The sequence below is a fragment of the Cydia fagiglandana genome, chromosome 18 (genome assembly GCF_963556715.1).
Source record: "Cydia fagiglandana chromosome 18, ilCydFagi1.1, whole genome shotgun sequence".
NCBI lineage: Eukaryota > Metazoa > Arthropoda > Insecta > Lepidoptera > Tortricidae > Cydia > Cydia fagiglandana.
The window spans coordinates 16,383,687-16,404,928 of NC_085949.1; the positions used below are offsets into that span (position 1 = coordinate 16,383,687).

Here is a 21,242-nt window from a genome sequence, read left to right on the forward strand (position 1 = left end):
ATCGTGGAGCTGGTGGCCGGGTTCCTGGGCCAGAGCCCCGAGGACGTCGCGCTCGCTACTGCCTTCAACGCGCTGAAGATCTTCGGTCTCAGCCAGTAGGACGCTGTAAAGTCTATCTTCCAGCTCGATGGCGTTCGTATACCGGTACTGCACGTTCCAACGCACCGAGCCGTGCGCGCTGCCGGCCATCGTGGAGCTGGTGGCCGGGTTCCTGGGCCAGAGCCCCGAGGACGTCGCGCTCGCTACTGCCTTCAACGCGCTGAAGATCTTCGGCCTCAGCCAGTAGGGCGCCATCCACTGTCCAGTCAACGTCCTTGGTAAACTAAATCTTGGGTTTAAGGACAAAGGAATAGGGACACGTAGTGCGGACTATTGTAGCTACAGACAGGGCCCGTTACCGGTATAACTAAATATCACATATCATTCACAATATTTTTTTGCTGTTCTAGAATAGTATTTAGGGAAGGATAATGATTGATCAGATTAGCTAAATTAAATGCGAAAATATACATTAACAACCCCGATACCGACATTGAATACGGGTTAATTTGAATGAAAAATATACCGATACCGGTCCCTGGCTACAGCTGGTGTAGACGGCATTCAATGTTTATCAGATGACTGGCTTGTTATATGTTATCGCTTCAGCACCTAAGTAGTTAAACACCGTTGGGTATCATTTCATTGCGCGTTTTAGTACCCACTACTCTCATCTGATCACGTTCGGTACAAAACTTGGAACGAGTTTTCGTACTTGTCGCGACTTTACTCGTTTAAAAAAAACAGGATTGGATTCTAATAAATTTCCTGTATTTTTTTTTTAACTATAAAATTATATTAACATAAAATTGTCTTTGTTACATGGGTTTAAATAGCCACCTCTTATTTAGTTTACCAAGGAACACATACGCAATATTTAGGTATCCTTGCTTATAATTGAGAAATTAATATGCATAATATATTTATTTTTTATAATTAAGTAAGACGACGAAATTATAAATGGGTCAAGGAATTAAGTGCCTTTAATCAACAATAAGAGATCGATTATTAGAACGACCAAAAAATAATGTTTATAAATATCATTATTTATTAATCTTATATAATCATGTAACATGAATTATATATAGGTTGCTATAAGCGACCGGTCGTAAAGGTAAAATATTGTTTGTATGTTGTATGATAAACCCAAAAAATATGGACTAAGTATAATGTTTAACCCGTTGGCTACTAGCGTCACTAAAGTTGACGACAACGTTAACCTTTTGAACGCCACAGACGGTAATTGACGTCAACGCAAAAACGCCGGCGAAAGTCTGGAAAAGCAATACTCAGATACGGAAACGTGACAACGATGCCAAAGATGGCACTTGATGTCGATCGTTTTTTGATAAAAATCTACTGAAAAACACCCCACTTTTGGGTCGGCATTATTTATTCACAAACAAAATTTTACCCCCGTGGCGTCAGTGGCACGGCAAATGGATGCGCCGTTTGGCGTTCAAAGGGTTAAATAATGAATCTTATGATAATGTCGATTCATTCTCGATTATATATGCTAATAATGATGTCAATTATTGGTTAAAATGGTCTTAACTCACTATTGAGTAATGGCGTATGTTTTGATGGTATCTTCAGACGTTATTAATTTAAGAATACGAAGTGGCCGTAGCTAAATTAATTTATTTGAATTAATTGGAAATCGCAGACCAAATGTAACAGAAAGATATTTAAATATTTAAGGAAAAAGGTTCTTGTAAGTTTTAATTTTATTGATAGAGTACCGGTCTCTGTCAAAAAAACATTCATGTGCCCTAATCCTTGGTGCCATTGACATTATCTAAAGCTATAAATATATGTTGTCCAGGCAGCTAAAACATAGTATAATTTCTACCCGCCTAAACGTCAATGTGAAAACAAAGGTCCAGAATAGAAGGACCTTTTTATAGGCCTCTGGGCGGCTAGAGTATAAAACAATTAATGTATGTCGTTGGCATCAAGTATCGGGTTTACATTGGACTCGGCAACTGCGTAAATTAGGCCTCAGCTACGGCCGGCGAAAGTCTCGAAAAGCAATACTCAGATATGGAAAAGGTGTGCATTTCTGATCTAAAAATTGGCAATACGAAGGTTGATCGAATGGTTAGGCTAACAATTAATTTTAAAGCAATATTCATTTAGTGACTTGACCCTTTAAACGCTGGTATATATTCTTGACGTCATAACACGTCAGAAGCATTTAAAGGGTTAAAGTTTGAACTGATTGCATTCGAATAGTCTTGCCATTGACTAATGACTAACTATATGTTCAATTGGCTATGAAAACTAATATACTGTGACTTATCGAGTCGTTATTGGCTCTCTCTAATATAATTATGACAGAATGACAAATTGAAATGATTATGATTACATTTAATGATTGAAAAATAAAACGTGAGTATTTGGGACGAGCGTTAAAACCACTATGACAAAGAAGATATGCCACTTTATTGAAAAAAAATTGGTTTAGTATTGCCAGGCTAAAAAAAGTTCACACTACCCACGTTTTATTTTTATTAAGAGCGTACCTGAACGCAATGTTCACTAATTAATGCCATTTATAAACGCTCACGAACCGAGCATAATATGACGCGATTTATTATTATTGTCTATTTTTAATTATGAAGCTTTTTATGTTGTTTAGCGTTTTGCACAAGTGTTTCCTTATAGTGGCAACTTTGCTTTTAGTCAGAATGATCTCAAGTCCGTGTGTGTATGCCTTGATAAATACTTGCCATTTGTGGCCTTTAATTTTACTATAGACCGTAGGCATTTTTAAACACTACTTTCGTACCATAACTTTGCCAGATAAGGACGGGAGTAGTAACCCTTTCCTCGCTAATAGTTCCATAAAACTTTGCAACAAAGAATAATATAATCCATATTCAAAGTTATAATTATTTTGAAAATTTTCGCCACTACAATTGCACGTAATTGAGGGCAAAGGACCCATAAAAAAGTCATTAATTTAAATGACAAATATTAGAGAATGGATCCTTTTCGCTAAACTTTGTCCAATGCCCGACTATAAACGTCATTAGCATTGAAAGGGTTAAAGTCAAGGTCATATTACGAACAGTTCCAAATATCGACGCATCACGACTCCGTCTGGCGATTTGTCGCCATATTGTTTAAGATGTACGTCTCCGGAGTTGCGCTGCGTTCTGCCATTAGATTATAAGCATAGTTCATATTGCCTTCAGTAAGCTATAAGAGTCGAAGCATTTGCCTCGGACGAGACATGTCTACACCGACAAGTTGCCTCGTGAGGCGGCTTCCGTTTGTAAAATCAATAAAATGAATTCAGCTAACGAAAATGCTTATCAAGCGCCTTTTATTCTGGTTTTGAGCCTTGTTTTCTAAGCAGTAAAATGCGAAAATGCTAAACAGTCTTATGGCTAACTGTGTCCGAGTACTGTTGCCACTATTTCTTCCGTGCACGGTGGTAGTTCTAAGCATAGCTCTGCGCAGAGTACTATATTTTCATCGAATACATTATATTGTAAATAGTTACTTATATCCTTGTTGAATAATGCTGGTAGTCACAACGAAATCAAAGACTGCAAGTATTATTGGAGAATTAAATGTTAATTGTTTTGTACTGTATTTTTTACATATTTAATCGCTAAAGTATTGTTGATTCCTTTATTTTTTGACAATCATGTTGTAGTTGTAAGGTACCCGGGTGTATTTGCTAAGTGTTACAAGTGATTATGTAAATTATATAGTTATTGTAAATACGTACCCGCGGGTATAGTAGTGCCTTCGACAAAACGTCCTTTTGTGATAAAATATTATTTTCTGTAGATTGTACAGATTATTTCTTTCAATATACAATTAAATAAAAGTTGCATTTTATTTCAAGAGTGTAATTTGCCATGGAAATTATTGCAGAAATATACATGTGTAGAATTTAAGCCAGACACGATTATCATATTTCCACTTTTCTTTTTGCGTGTTTTTCATGCAGCTCATTTTTAGGGTTCCGTATCCAAAGGGTAAAACGGGACCCTATTACTAAGACTTCGCTGTCCGTCCGTCCGTCCGTCTGTCTGTCACCAGGCTGTATCTCACGAACCGTGATAGCTAGACAGTTGAAATTTTCACAGATGATGTATTTCTGTTGCCGCTATAACAACAAATATTAAAAACAGAATAAAATAAAGATTTAAGTGGGGCTCCCATACAGCAAACGTGATTTTTGACCACAGTTAAGCAACGGGCGTGGTCAGTACGTGGATAGGTGACCGTTTTCTTTTTGCATTTTTTTTCGGTTTTTTTTTGCTTTATGGTACGGAACCCTTCGTGCGCGAGTCCGACTCGCACTTGCCCGGTTTTTTTTAACATGTCACTCACATACCAAATCATCGGTACGAGTTAGCAAATATAAACCTTATTTGAAAGCATGAAGCTTGCTTCTACCGCATACTTCATCCATAAGATTTATGAGCGTTGTACACTGTCCGGTCATTCTTACATTATACCTACCCCTTTTTACACGACTGGCCAAAAAAAAGAGTGTATCAATTGTTTTCGGCGTTCATGTTTGTATGTTTGAAACCAAGAAAACTTCATAAATATCAACAGCAACATTTATTAACTAACTTATCCTACACTCTCTTTCTCCTCCTTCTGCCTCTCGGCGTACAACTGCGAGTTCTTGACGTGCGTGTATAAAGTAAACAGCAGGTGCAGGGCCTGCACGCGCGCCTGCAGCGTGTCGCCCGCCACTGGGATGTCGAACATTCCGCACACCTGCAAACATTATAAATAATTTAGCCTATACACGTCCCACTGCTGGGCACAGGCCTTCTCTCAAGCACGAGAGGGTTAGCCTGCAAACATTACTTTCTTAAAATTACTTGTCACTAAAAAGAGTAACAGCTAGTTCAAAACTGCTAAATCCAAGTAAGGCCATCAAGATGAAGATTATCTAGAAAGTACGTAATGTTGCCAGTAGGTCAAATTAGGTATAAGTACCTATACCTACCCCGTTTTTTAGGGTTCCCTGCCCAAAGGTTTTTAGGGTTCCGCTGTCAGTCTGTCTGTCTTTCATCAGGCTTTCTCATGAGCATGGCATGGTTCATGAACCATGATAGCTAGACCGTTGAAATTTTCACAGATGATGTATTCTGTTGCCGCTATAACAACAAATACTTAGTAAAAACAGAATTTAATAAATATTTAAGTGTGGCGGTGTGGTTCCATACCTCAAAAGGAAAAAACGGAACCCTTACATAGTATTTACGTCCGTTTGTCTGTCTGTCTGACCATTCCCCCCCCCCTTTATCTCTAAAATTAATGGGTCTAAAATGTTGAAAAAATAATACTTTACCTATAGCTGACAGGAAAACCTATTAAAAATGTGCAGTCAAGCGTGAGTCGGACTTATGTACGTACGGCTTTTTTGCGTAATGGTACGGAACCGTTCCTGCGCGAGTCCGACTCGCACTTGGGCGGTTTTATTTATTTATAATTTATCTAACCTATAAACTTCTGAACGGATTTTCATGCGGTTTTCGCCTATCGATAAAGTAATTCTTGAGGATGGTTTAAGTGTATTTCGTCGGGTGACAAGCAAAAGTCATTAACTAACACCATTGAAATTATTGGACAATAAACCGTGTTACAAGTGTAATAAAGTGCATTGTTACTTTAATTTATTGATAGTACTTAGTGACTTTTGCTTGTCACCCGACGAATTATTAACCCGTGCGAAGCCGCCGGTTAGCTATAGTTCGTTTTTAGGGCTCCGTACCCAAAGGGTAAAACGGGACCCTATTACTAAGACTTCGCTGTCCGTCCGTCCGTCCGTCCGTCCGTCCGTCCGTCTGTCACCAGGCTGTATCTCACGAACCGTGATAGCTAGACAGTTGAAATTTTCACAGATGATGTATTTCTGTTGCCGCTATAACAACAAATACTAAAAACAGAATAAAATAAAGATTTAAATGGGGCTCCCATACAACAAACGTGATTTTTGACCAAAGTTAAGCAACGTCGGGAGGGGTCAGTACTTGGATGGGTGACCGTTTTTTTTTTGCTTTTTTTTGTTTTTTTTTTTGCATTATGGTACGGAACCCTTCGTGCGCGAGTCCGACTCGCACTTGCCCGGTTTTTTTAGCATTAGAAAGAAGGTAAGCGATCTTGACATGTCTTTTAATTGAAAAACGCTTTTTAGTAATCAAGAACTATTACTTATGAAAGCAGAACAATATAAATGATCGCATTAGATTCATAATTGTTACATATTTACCGTGACTTATTTTTAAAACGAGTTTTTCAATAAAAAGATTGTTTACCTTTTTTCTAATGCTAAAATAAAAGCGAAAAACCGGGCAAGTGCGAGTCGGACTCGCGTACGAAGGGTTCCGTACCATAATACAAAAAAAGGCAAAAAAAAACGGTCACCCATTCAAGTACTGACCCCGCCCGACGTTGCTTAACTTCGGTCAAAAATTGCGTTTGCTGTATGGGAGCCCCACCTAAATGTTTATTTTATTCTGTTTTCAGTATTTGTTGTTATAGCGGCAACAGAAATACATCATCTATGAAAATTTCAACTGTCTAGCTATCACGATTCGTGAGATACAGCCTGGTGACAGACGGACGGACGGACAGCAGAGTCTTAGTAATAGGGTCCCGTTTTACCCTTTGGGTACGGAACCCTAAAAACGAACTATAGTATAATATAATACGGTACCAGCTCCGCGTACTGCGACAGTGAGCAGTCTAGGGTGGCGGGCGGGAAGCCAACAGTGTTGAGCGCTTGTTCCACGCTGTCCGGCCACTCCTCCATCAGGGTGTCGATGTCCGGCATTTTGCTGAAAATATATATAATTTAAATTAGGCAGAGGCAGACCCAAAAAGAGATGGCGAAACGACCTGGACTCATTCTGTGGCGACTGGTGGGAGCATGCACAAAGCCGTGAATCTGTATATTTGTTCGAAATGTTGAAAACGCCGAAAGTTTGAAAGCGGCAAGTATAGATAATTTTTTTTGAACTGAGCTTGTTCACTTACCTGTACTAACAATGGCATTGTTTTATTACAATCCTATTATCTGCTTTTGTACTCGTAGGCCAATTTACCAACCAATTTACTTACAAAATAAGTTAGAAGTACATTGCATGTACATTGAATTTTAAACCTTATTTCTTGTTGAATGGGGTTAAAATGGTCTAAAAAGATAATATCATATTCAATCTTTTGGAAAGAGTGCATTCTTTTTTAGTGTCGATGGTCGTTAAATGCAATAAAAGTTAGGTTAGCCATTATTTAGTTAGTGTATTTTGTAGTCTATTGTTTAAAGAAATAGAGTCGTTAATCTATACTAACATTTCAAGGCGGTTATAATCTGCTTTTACTACGAGGTGATTATCCTAATTTGTGGTTTACCACTCAATGGTATTGTATTCTTGAGACTTTGAGTAAACTAGCTCAGATCGTTTGATTCACACTATACTCGGCACGGCTCCCGCAATTCGGTCTGTACGGCGAGAGCCAGGAAAGACTATGAGGAGAAATGTGCACACTTACCGTGAGTAAGCGACGGTCGGCGGCGGCTTGGCTCGGTGCAACTCGCTCACGTCTTTGATCCAGCGATCGAGCGCTTTGCCGTTTTTCTCAGCGTTTTCCAGCTTCTTTGTCACCTGAAATTAAAAACAAACTTTCAGTAAAAGCTCCATATCTACTATATACATCTTCCTTTCTAAATATTCCGTAATCCGGTTTCTTGTCTAAATCACTTAGAGCCACTTGCACCATTAACTAACCCGGGGTTAACTGGTTAAACCTGGACTTAACATGGTTACCGGTACAATTTGATACTGGGTTAACGGTTTGACCGGTTATCTCCGGGTTAGTGGGATGGTGCTAGTGGCGCTTAGTACGCGAGTGCGATCCTTGTACAAGAGTCTTCTTTACTTATGTATACCTATTATCCATACTTATCTACAAAGAATATTTTTAAAGCGAAAATATGGGTTTACCCTTGATTTGCCGACAGACATTTCATCGAATGTTATTTCGAAGACAACGTTTCAAGTATTTTCATTCCATCGACAAGTCATTGCGTCGAAGAATTGATACTAGTAAATTTAAATCTGGGACTTTTAATTGGCACTCGAATTATTTCGTATATAGTTTATATCGTGGTATTTCTTTACGGGTTTTCTTATTTCATTTTGGATTGCATTTAATAAAATTTATTACGCATAAAATTATTTCAATATGTAATATTTGACTTTGATAGCCGTTCGTTTCTGTGTGGGGTCGCAGTTCTAACCTAACCTAAACCTATTTTTAAAGCCGTTCGTTTCTGTGTGGGGTCGCAGTTCTAACCTAACCTAAACCTACTTTGATAGCCGTTCGTTTCTGTGTGGGGTCGCAGTTCTAACCTAACCTAAACCTACTTTGATAGCCGTTCGTTTCTGTGTGGGGTCGCAGTTCTAACCTAACCTAAACCTACTTTTAAAGCCGTTCGTTTCTGTGTGGGGTCGCAGTTCTAACCTAACCGAAACCGACTTTGATAGCCGTTCGTTTCTGTGTGGGGTCGCAGTTCTAACCTAACCGAAACCTAAAATTGTTACAACAGAAAAATGTATTAAAGTAATACGTCGAACAAATGAATTGCAATGTTTAGTTGTTGTGCCAATTAAAATAATTTGAAACGAATCAGCGATCAAGTAATATTCGATGAATAGTATTTCTACGCAGTAAGAAAAATTGAAATAAATAGTATATGAAACAAAATAACGCCAAACAATATATCTAGTACTAACGTTTCGATGAATCGTTGTCGATGAAATAATATTCCATGAAAAGTTTGTCGGCAAAACAAGGGTACACCGAAAATATGGTCTATATTTTAACCATACGTACTTCATCGAACTGTTCCGTATAGTTAGTAATTGAAATGCGATGCGTCTCGTTCGCTGGTGTCAATGTAACGTCGAGAAAAACAATTTAACAAGCATTTATTCCAATTTATGCGTTGCGGACCATTTAACCTGACAACCACACATATGTTGGCACACGATAGAATGATACTTTTGTTAGGTTATAAGGCTCTACAAACCTCACTAATTTCAGTGGGGAGATACTCCTGACTTCGGGCAAACTCGGCTCCGTTCGGCTCAGCATTGCTCCGAGCAATTATTAGGGTTGACACAACTTGACGTCCCTTTGCGTGCACAACCACAGATATAATGACTTGAATTTTGACAACCCTAAATATCCGAAAGGGATAGTGCCATAAGTTAGAAAGGGATATCAAGATTCGACCTTGAATCGCTGTCAAACTTTGGTTTAGTAAGAAGTGTCCTTTTTGTACGGTAATACTATTATTTATTCTGTGCTAATATCGCATACGATTATTATCTAATACATTGCGGCGATCGATTGATTGTCGGCAAGGTACTATAAAACTTGTAAATATATCATCATACGAGTAAAAGCAATTATCGATGACGTCTGCAGAGCCTATTAGTGCTAACTTGTTTCTAACGAGTGTTAAAAAGCCTACGATTTAACATAGAGTCAGGCGTGGATCACTCCGCGATTTCGACGCTTTGCTACAGGTAGCAAAAAATACATCCGTTCAACCCCAATTTTGGGGAAAGCCATAAGCCGCGCGTAGCGCTGTCGCCACCTAGCGGCCATATCTGTGCTGATCGTAACAGACGCGTTTCGTTAGAGTGAGTCTTCTGTACCTAGTACTATTATTTATTCTGTGATAGAGTAATATATAAGTGAAGAAAGAGTGGTACCTCCATACATCGCGAAGCAAATTATACTTCTTGGTGGACTAGTATTATAACACTGAAAATAGTGATTTTTATCAAACCAAGTTCAGGGCTAAACTTTGAAGAATGGTATTCAGTACAATCTCCTCTCACGCATGTTGTAGGAATCGAGAATTAGAGCATAAGCCGTCAACAAACTGACAGGCTTTCAACACGACGGTCCGTGTAACGCGATAGGCGCCGTTCCGCTCATCTCACCGCACTCACCGCACTGTCGGCAGGTTTCAAACAACCATATTGCAGTTACACTACATTCTACTGATACTTACCTATGTGGACCGATTTATATTTAGGGTGATTCGCCAGTAACTGGCCACCCTGAACTAAAATAGTACATTATTGTCGAGGCTCGGAAGTAGCTACTTGCAGGCTGAGGATTCGTTTTAAACGGACGACCTTGGGAGTCCGTTTAATTGAATCCGAAGCCAGCAAGTAGCCTTCCAGCCGAGTCATATATAGTGCTTTTCTCAAAAATGGTGCAAGAAATATAAATATCATAGAAATATTTTACAAAAGCAACGTTCTTACGTATATATTTTCACAGAAAAAAGCCCTTGCCGCCTTTTTATTTTTTTTAATAAAAAAATAGAAGTGTATTTTTCTGCCGAAAAAACGCCAACCTATTTGAGACACCTAAATAGTCGCGGTACTAATCATCTGTTTGGCTGTTTAATGGGCCTGTGCCTTCATTTGATATGGCCATTTCAACTTTTAAAAAGTTTGGAACTCGACAAATAATGGAATTTGTATGCAACATTGCAGTCCCAAAATCGAGACTGCAATGTTTTTAACTTTTTAATTTTTGACTGACCATAAACTACGCGCTTCGCGACCTATTTTTTAGACGGCAAGGTCGACTTTGCCGTCCATTTTTGAGAAAATGAATTATATTCACCTATAAAGTTTAACAGAATTCATTTTAGTTAAGGTGGCTAGTTATTGAAGGCTGGCCGGTTATTGAAACCTAAAGGGGCCCACAGATTACCAGTTCGATTACAGTTAGTTATTCGGAGCTGTCAATTTTTGCGTTTACCGATTCGTTGCGTGTTCAATTTTCGAAAACTTTTGGCTGTGGCGCGGAACAATCATTTCATGACACGGCAACCATGCGCCATAGAATATGATGACACTCCTCCCGTGTCATACGCCACACGTAAAAAACATTGATGATACGGCAGGCGTGTCATCAGTCCCGAATCGGTTAACTAACAGGCTGATATCGTCCGGCAAACTGGTAATCAGGGCCCCTTTATTCTAAAATGAATTCTGTTTATTTATAGGTGAATAGAATTCATTTTTAGTTTAGGGTGGCCAGTTACTGGCGAATTACGTTTGTTTCAAGAGCTCCTTCTGGTCATTAGCCTGGACACCAACACTTTGTGAAGAGCAGCTGTTGTTGTGCAGATCGAGCGGTTTGGAGAGCGTACTCGGGCCGTCCGGATGGTCGACGACCGGTTGGGCGTCCTAGGTATCGCTGGTGCGATGAGGTCGTGAAAGATCTGAACGAGCTCGGTGCCGTCGATTGGACAGAAACGGCGCTAGACAGAGAAGCATGGCGTTCCTTAGTGTCAGAGGCCAAGATCCATTTCGGGTCGCTGCGCCACGGCAGTAAGTAAGTAAGTCAAGAGCTCCTCATTGTGGGCGGAATAAACACGAATTGTCAAAAGTTTTCAGTTGTTAACTCACCACGGTGGGTTTGGCGCTCGTTTTAGATAGCGCTCGCAACTGCAGATGCAATAAGGCTGACTCGCTCTGCTCCGCCGCTGGTTCGTCCAACACCGTTAGACCTGGAATTCGGATAGACTATTATTAAAGAAATCTCGTTAACTTAAGAGTAGAACGTGTAAAAGTTACTGTTGAATTTAGTAAGTTGCCGAATTGGTAACACTGGGTTTGAAACACGCAAGTGATCATAAGTATTATCAATGTAACACTTTAAACTCGCGTTTTACACATATTTAATTACACAAACGGGTCTTTCCGTGACCACAGCTGGTGCAACTCAGTTAAAACGTCGGAATTTAAGGTAAAAACAATGAAATTATATCGCGGTAGACCCGTTTGTGTAATTAAATGTATTATAAGAGTTCTTAACAATAATCACAGCTCAGCAATTCGCCGCGAACGTCCCGCGGGCGTGGTTACTTTGATTGAGAAACGCATCTACGTCGTTTATTCTTTGAAACACCCAGGTTGTCAATATGTTCTAAACTTTAGTAAGCGGCTAAACACGGCATGTGCTGACGTGGAAACTTGACGAGCATCACCACCTTTATTACCTAAATCACACATACCTAAATTGTCAATGTGTTCTAAGAACTGTTCGCCGCGCACACCTCGCGCGGGCGTTGTCAATTTAAGAAACGCATTTATTTTGTCATGGCTTAAAAACTGGCACCTCAAACTCACCTAAATTGTCGATATGTTCGCCGAGCTGTTCGCCGCGTATCCCACGTGCAGGCGTGGTAACTTTGATGAACGTGTCTATATACCCTACTAATTGTAACAAGCGACTCACCTAGATTGTCGATGTGTTCTAAGAACTGTTCGCCGAGCTGTTCGCCGCGCACCCCGCGCTCAGGCGTGGTAACTTTGATGAACGCATCTATATCCCCTACTAATTGTAACAAGCGACTCACCTAGGTTGTCGATGTGTTCTAAGAACTGTTCGTCGAGCTGTTCGACGCGAGCCCCACGCGCAGGCGTGGTAACTTTAATGAGCGTGTCTATATCCCCCACTAATTGTAACAAGCGACTCACCTAGGTTGTCGATGTGTTCTAAGAACTGTTCGTCGAGCTGTTCGCCGCGAACCCCGCGCGCAGGCGTGGTAACTTTGATGAACGCATCTATATCCCCTACTAATTGTGACAAGCGACTCACCTAGGTTGTCGATGTGTTCTAAGAACTGTTCGTCGAGCTGTTCGCCGCGAACCCCGCGCTCAGGCGTGGTAACTTTGATGAACGCATCTATATCCCCTACTAATTGTAACAAGCGACTCACCTAGGTTGTCGATGTGTTCTAAGAACTGTTCGTCGAGCTGTTCGACGCGAGCCCCACGCGCAGGCGTGGTAACTTTAATGAGCGTGTCTATATCCCCCACTAATTGTAACAAGCGACTCACCTAGGTTGTCGATATGTTCTAAGAACTGTTCGTCGAGCTGTTCGCCCCGAACCCCGCGCGCAGGCGTGGTAACTTTGATGAACGCATCTATATCCCCTACTAATTGTGACAAGCGACTCACCTAGGTTGTCGATGTGTTCTAAGAACTGTTCGTCGAGCTGTTCGCCGCGAGCCCCACGCGCAGGCGTGGTAACTTTAATGAGCGTGTCTATATCCCCCACTAATTGTAACAAGCGACTCACCTAGGTTGTCGATGTGTTCTAAGAACTGTTCGTCGAGCTGTTCGCCGCGTACCCCACGCGCAGGCGTGGTAACCTTGAGGAACGCGTCTATGTCCCCTACTGCTGGGACGTACTCCGGTACAAACGGCTGCAGCTTGAATTCGATGTCTATTTTCTGGGGCGTGTATCTGTTCACAACAACGTTATATGTTATAGTTCGTTTTTTTTAGCATTAGAAATAAGGTAAACAATCTTGATGTGTCTTTTAATTGAAAAACACATTTTAAAAATAAGTTATTCTAATGCTAAAAAAACGAACTATAGAAAATGTTTTAAACTTTTAAGATGCTTGAAATCAATGCAAATAGAATAGAAAAACATTTATTGCAAAAACCATCTACAACTACATACACCACCATCATTGCGTAGCCTACAAGTAAATTAACGTATTAAAATCACATTCTTGTCTAGAAAAATAACTGAAATAACAATCATCGTTCTGTGGTATATACTATATTATTAATATTATTATACTAATGGACAAAAGAGGAACACAAAAAAGGTTTAATTACTGAATTACAGCACCTAAAGTAATTTCAAAGTTATTAAAACTTTGTAAACATAAAGTTTAATTACTAAAACTTTTTTCTTGCGTTCCTCTAACTTTGTCCATGAGTGTATATTGTTTTATCCATCCGCAAATACACAATCAATATTTTGATTTAAATTCACTGCTCCAAAACATTCACGATAGCTTTGATAAATAGACATAAAAGTAATTTATAAAGATTTAATTTTAATCAAAATGTAGGCCACTAAATCCTATGTCGACCTTGTCGAAAGTGTAATATAGATACAGTTAATATTAACCCACTAATTCATACCACGCGGCAGGTATGACCGACGCTGACAAATGCAATACCAAAGTGTAACTATAACCAGCAGTTATGAGTTTAAGTACAGGAAATTTTTAATTTTTCACTCTGTCAACTGCAGCATTTGATCGTCGGCAAGGATACGTAATTGATTGTAATGAAGTCGCGAATCGGTCGGTGTGTTTCGACCAAAAGTCCAAAGTCATCTCTTTTGCATGTTTTTGCTTCGAGTCCCATTCCCAAAACGTCACTTTAATCCGTTCAGCGCTAATCACGACACATTGTCGTTCTGCTTCTACGAAGAATTTCCGCTATTTACCGGGAAATCCATGTTATCGGCTACGACGTAGGACTACGATCGTTAGCTGTTAGCTCAGCGGTGAATGTGTTAACAGAATTAGGTATGATTATGAATTATATCTCTATTGCAGGATGTCTGCGTAAGTTTTCGTTTTTACCAAAATTACAGCATAATTTGAAGAATGTAAAAATTTTCATTTTTGATCGTGCTATTTTGCCTCAAGGTTATTTTGCGAAAGGGATATCTTGTAAATTTTGAACTTTGTAGTCGGAGGGCACGTTTTGTGGACCATTTTAGCGGATTCGCTGCGTTCATCGAAATTAGCTAAAACCCCAACCCGATAAAATAAAATCCTCATCAATGAATTAACTGTGACACAGTCAACCTACACAGTTGCTAATTAGTTCAATTAAATTTAAACTGTATCCCATTGAGCACACGGTCTAATTTTAGCTGTCGCGGTCAGTGGAGCGACAGTGCGCGGGCGGTCAATGCGGTGCAATGAAGCTGGAAATGAACTTACCTCACATTTATATTTTTTGAGTCTTATTGCAAAGAGATAAGGTATACCAATGGTTACTAGCTGGTTAAAACTTGAATGTGTGAACGACTAGATTATTTCTAGACTCACTGAGCGACTGGAAGAAAGAGTTATGTATGAAGGTTAGCGAAGATATTGAATTTCGACCGCTACGAAAAGCATCCACTGTTAGCTTTCTATAAAGTGTATAAATGCCTTAGATAAGGTAAGGCATAAAGTCTGCCATTTTCTACTTATTATCTCATGTGCAATAAAGTTTATAAATAAATACCTAATCGACTTCCGGAATGTATTGAATTTTTATTGGACCATCTTCACCTCGACTTACTATCCTATAGTAATAGTATATACATTATTATATTATAATGCAAAATGCTTGTCATGACCGCTAATGACGCATAAGATCAAATGAAATGCTTTGAATTTTATTTTCAACCTCAAAACAAAATACGTCACTTTGTAAGTAGGCGAATATTTACGGAACTCAACTCCGTATGTGTTAAAACAAAAAACGTAGTAACTGCACATTAAACATGTATGTTGTTACTGCCTTTTTGGTACGAAGCGTTCGATATCAACAAAACTCGGAAAACATTTTTAAGCCAATGTCAACGAACCGATGACTCGGTTTCAGGAAACTTGTCTGCTACACGATTAGCATTTTGGGTGAATAATCAGTTTTAACGCAATTATTGTACTTACAGTATCTACATACCTATTGTTCAAAAAGTGCTTAGTTACTCCATACATAACTACCCATTGCTTATTAGTACGGCAAGTATGGTTTGATTTGAACGTTGGGTGTTCTTATGTGGCTTTGTCTTGTTAAATATAAATGTAGTAACGTTTGAACCAATCGCTGAAAGCCCTAGCTTCGGCACCGGGAATTCAATGTATGAATTAATATGACAAATGTCACATCGCTTGCGTAACTTGCGTTGCGTGCCCGTATTGTACCTAATCGTATACATTATTTTTACTCTCAGTGTCGTTAACTACTTCAATTAAATTGATGAACTAAAATAAATAAATTTACTTAAGCATCTATCTATTTATCTACCACTACTAAGCGGTATCGCCGTTGTATCGGTTGTTAACCGATACACTTGGCAAAAAAGAGTAGAAATTAAAAAGTGGCAACACTGTAGTGTCGTCCCGTTTATATATATATTGGTTTGAAAGGGACGAAACTACAGTGTCGCCACTTTTTAATTTCTACTCTTTTTTGCCAGGCGTACGTTCAGATAATAAAGAACGCTATAAACGGCATTTATAATCATAAGCAAATACTGAATATTTAGTGGGCCGCCATGTTCCGGCACGCTTCAGCGGTTTCGCTAATAAACGGTAAAAATTTAATTACAGTTGAAAGAAAATACAGCGCAATTTATTTTTATTTTAATCGTAGAATAATTGCCAGATGCCTTTCGTTCGCTGCGGAGCGTTAGCGATTGGCATGTTGTCTACGGGCCTGTACTCTGTAGCTAATATTAAAATAAGCCATCAAATTGTTACTCACTTCATGATGTACTGGAAGATGTTCTCCATGTCAGCAGGTACCTTCAGGTCCTGGAACTGCTTGGGGTCATAGGCCCCCTCAGCTGGTATCACCACGCCGGTTCGCTTCTTTCCGCTACTGGCGAGAGGCCGGTCCAGCCCCAGTTCTGCACTGTCGCTTTCTGGATCGAATAAAGAATACTGTATAATGTCTGGCAAAGTAATTATGTCACTAAAAAACACAGCCAAGTGTAAAAATGTACCTACTTGAGAAGGATCGATTTTCCATATTTTTATTCGCGCTTTTTTACTGATTAATAGGTTCGCGGGGTTCGCCAAAAAGTTCGCCAAGAACTTCAATTTGTCTACAGATTATTAGATTTATCTGGGCACCTAACGAAAGTTGAAAGGGTTGCACCACCCATACTTGACAGAGTAATCAACATCACTCAGCATACAACTATGAAAATTCCCATACAATAAAATTTTGCGAAAACTTTAACGGTGACAGATTGTTTGGTGCAACCGACCCTTAGTATCACTAAACTAAACCATATTTACTTATAAAATAATTATACTCAATAAGGAAACAATACATATAAACGCACTAAACAATGAAAGTACTAAATACGAAACAATGACGCCCGTATGTTCAAAATCGATATCGATTCCGTGCTAAGATACGACATTTTCACAGAATTGCGAATACAACTATAGACATATGCATATGCTGAACTAAAATAATACGCTGGTACAGTCACCTGCAATAATATGTAACACTTCGAAGGCCGCAAAAATATGTGAGACGCTCTTATGGCTCTACAAATAAGATCGTGTCAGATATTTTTGCGTAGATGTACAACGCTGATCAATTAATTACTAATTAGTGTGTCGAGAGTTTGGCAACTGGTATGAAAAGCCAATCAAAACACAATGCATTTTTGGCAGTCAATATTATCAAAAGTGAATAACGGTGAGTTTTTTGCCAATACACCTACGCGAAGTCTCGACTCAATTTAAATGCTGATTTGCATTACACATCGTAAAGGACAAAGGATGTGACAAATAAGATAAATCTCGTCATCACACATACCTAGCAGCTTAGTATATTTAAGGCTTGGCCAAACACAGAGCGCGACGCAGCGCCGCGTCCGCGCCGCGTGATGCCGACGCGATGCATGGTCAAACAGGGCGCGCGCCGATCGCGCCGGCCTCACGCTCTCAACACGCCCTCATCGCGCGCGTGAACGCGGCGCGGCCGCGCGGGAACGCGGCGCACCGCTCGCTGCCTAACGTCCGATCCGACTGATGTGACCTTGCGCGACGCGGCGGGCCGCCGCGTCCGCGCGGCGCAGCGCTGCGCACGCGCCGCGTGGACGCAAGGGACGGCGCGACGCGGGGCGCGACAGAAGCGGGGCGTGATACCGGCGGGACGCAGTCTGTTTGACGTCGGTAACCTGTTAGCATGTGCCGCGGTCGCGCGGCGTGGACGCGGCGCGGACGCGGCGCTGCGTCGCGCTCTGTGTGTGGCCAAGCCTTTATATATTTAATATAATATAGTCAAGAAACTAGGTAAGAAAACCTGCCCGAAGAAAACAACATTGTCTATCTTTTACTACGATGTAGTACATACCTAATTATTTTCCATCGTATTTTCACCGAAACGTACGAACGTGTCTTGCTATTTCAGTCATGCAGTATCGGTACAAAAAGTAGACATTGAGGTTGATTGAAGTAGCATGAAAAATACGAACGTTTCCGAGAAAATACAATGGAAAGCACTTATGCACTACATCTGTATTGTGTTCTCATAAAATATTCAAATAAATTAGGAAATATGGAAAACAAAGATTTAGTGAATAGAATCAGGCGTTACTTTGCGGAAATCCATATTAATTAGGGAATGCAAATCGGTTATTTTTTGTATAGAAATAATCGGTTTTTAACCGAAACCGCGGTTATTTCCATACAAAAAATAACCGATTTGCATTTCGATTTGCATCGCGTAATCGCGCGCGCGTTTACGCGGATTAGCAAAGTAATATTTTGGTTTTAATTAAACAAAGATTTATAATTTACGACTGTTTACTCATTAGAGCGGTTTCGCACTACGTCCGATCCGAACCCTTGAAAATATGGTCCATAGTAGCCGTACAACTATTTCTATGGTAAGTTACGGCACACGTTGAATGACGGAAAGAAATCGGATGACGGAGATCGGATCTAGTGCGTAACTTACCATAGAAATAGTTCTACGCCTACTACGGACCATATTTTCAGGGGCTCGGATCAGATTCGGATCGGACGTAGTGGGAAACCGCTCTTAGGATACGGCGCGGCGTTTTCATACCTGAATTTTCCGAAGAATCCGGCCGTTTAGTTGTTGACCTGACCGCCCGGTCTTTGACGCTCTCATCCTTCGAAGATTGCTTCGATAGCTCAGCTTTCTCGGGCGCCTTCCGTTCCGGACTCTGCATTACACAATCGGCCATAAACGGACAATTAGATAACAAACAATCCCACATATAATTAAAGATGTAATCTTACCGCATCTCTCTTGATATTGTTTAAGAAATTCTCATTCTCAGGGTCCGAATCGCTTTCGCTTTCCGAATCGAAATCGTGTCGCGCCGTGTGACGCGCTGGCGGGTTAAACTTGGACATAGCCGCTTTGACTACTTCTTCGTCAGAGCTAGAAGGACTATCGACTTCCCTAGCGTTAACCTCCACTGTTTCGTCATACATACGGACAGGATCGCTGATAACTTCGCTATCCTCGTGATACGTTTGACAGTGTTTGTCCCTCATTGCCATGGCAACGCGCGCGCGAGCGAACCTCCCCGTTCGAGCTCTTGGGCAAAAAGAGTCGAGCAATGCCCTCGGAAACTAGGAATTTTTGTGAAAAATAATGACTTGCGGATATAGCTTGGCACGGCATGGTACTGGAGAACGTGTCGGTGTATCACATGCATTTACCGACGGTAAATTACCGGTTACAATATGACATCTTTATAGGCGTATTCCCAAACAAGAGCATTGACCGCTGTAAAAGATAGCTTTACTTGGGAACAAGTGCAGTTAACGACATGAATCAGTTACTTATTTATGGAATTTTTAAACCTTTTCCTCTCAATGCATAAGGACATTTAGGAGCTATTTTTTTTTCTAATCTAATAAACGTATATAATTATCTTCGCTATCCTATAACCGCGAAAATCGAAGTTCGCAAATTGCGGGTATCTTTCTCTGTCACTCTTATTACGCCTTTATTGGAGTAAAAAAGAAAGATCCCCGCAATTTGCGAATTTCGGTTTTCGCGGTAGCCCCTCTGTTTAAGATTCCTATCCTAACTTTTAGAAAAATTAGGATCAAATTTCATAGAAGTGAAACAATTATTTTAAAAAGTCAAGAACTTTAATAACTAACATAGTCTATTATCTATTATAATACAAAACATAATTGTAACATTAAAACAAGTGCGGATAAGTTACCATTACAAATCTCAAACTTGTACAATTTTCTTTCTAAAAATATTTCGAAATTATATGAAACACTTAAAAAGTATCGCTACCACATAAAAATATACTAAGCATAATTTTTTGATGAGAGATCCGCGAACGCTAATTAGTACAGTCATTACAGATTTTGACCCGTGAATAATTAGTTCTTGGATTTTTTTTTCGTAGGTCCCTCGGGGGGGTCACTGGGAGTGTAAATTCAAAAAGTAGGCTGAATCAGGCTCCTGCGTATATTCGAAAAATGATTTTTTTCCAAAAAAAACGGTTTTTCTTCAGTAACTCGGCCATTTTTTATTTTACAGTAAAACCGTAAAGACAAAAATTGTAGGAAATTTGATTCTCTACAAGTTAGTCCAGTCATTATATCCAAAAAACCAACCCTTCCCGTGAATAATCAGTTCTTGGATTTTTTTTCGTACGTCCCTCGGGGGAATCACTGGGAGTGTAAATTCAAAAATTAGACTGAATCAGGGTCCTGTGTATATTCAAAAAAAGGTTTTTCTTGAATAACTCGGTCATTTTTGATTTTACAGTAAAACCGTGAGGACAAAAATTTTAGAAAATTTGATTCTCTACAAGTTTGTTTCCCTTCATTTATGCCGTAAAGCGTGGAACATAGGAGATAATGATAATATTTTGAATTTGTCGCGTTTTTCAGGTTTAATTTCTAAAATATCGATTTTGGGGGAAAAAAGGTAGGAACCAAAATTGTTCAGAATTTGATTCTCTACAAGTTTAGTCCTCTTCATTTATGTCGTAAAGTTGAAAATAAACGAGTTGTTGAAAATATTTTGAATTTGTCGCCTTTTTCAATTTTTATTTCCAAACTATCGATCCTAGAAGAAAAATTGTGAGAACCAAACTTGTAGAGAATCAAATTTTCTAAAATTTTTGTCCTTACGGTTTTACTGTAAAATCAAAAATGACCGAGTTATTCAAGAAAAACCGTTTTTCGAATATACACAGGACCCTGATTCAGTCTACTTTTTGAATTTACACTCCCAGTGATTCCCCCGAGGGACGTACGAAAAAAATCCAAGAATTGATTATTCACGGGAAGGGACGGTTTTTTTGGATATAATGACTGGACTAACTTGTAGAGAATCAAATTTCCTACAGTTTTTGTCCTTACGGTTTTACTGTAAAATCAAAAATGGCCGAGTTATTGAAGAAAATCCGTTTTTTTGGAAAAGAACCATTTTTCGAATATACGCAGGAGCCTGATTCAGCCTACTTTTTGAATTTACACTCCCAGTGACCCCCCCGAGGGACTTACGAAAAAAAAATCCAAGAACTAATTATTCACGGGTAGGGTCGGTTTTTT

The 21,242-nt window shown here is 39.6% G+C and overlaps 1 protein-coding gene and 1 long non-coding RNA gene across 2 annotated transcripts; one reads left to right on the forward strand and one right to left on the reverse strand.

Moving 5' to 3' along the window:
* The first annotated feature begins 177 nt into the window (after positions 1-177).
* On the forward strand, positions 178-3,883 carry LOC134673374 (uncharacterized). The gene is made up of 2 exons (XR_010099470.1): positions 178-453; positions 488-3,883. It is a non-coding gene; the product is annotated as an uncharacterized LOC134673374 (long non-coding RNA).
* Positions 3,884-4,533: 650 nt separating this feature from the next.
* LOC134673405 (intraflagellar transport protein 46 homolog) lies at positions 4,534-19,335 on the reverse strand. The gene is made up of 8 exons (XM_063531385.1): positions 18,948-19,335; positions 18,751-18,871; positions 16,423-16,582; positions 13,208-13,374; positions 11,529-11,629; positions 7,576-7,688; positions 6,740-6,860; positions 4,534-4,791 (listed from the first exon to the last, which is right to left on the reverse strand). The coding sequence occupies exons 1-8, from the start codon at positions 19,212-19,214 to the stop codon at positions 4,642-4,644; spliced, it is 1,200 nt and encodes a 399-aa protein (XP_063387455.1). The 5' UTR covers positions 19,215-19,335; the 3' UTR covers positions 4,534-4,641.
* Positions 19,336-21,242: the final 1,907 nt, after the last annotated feature.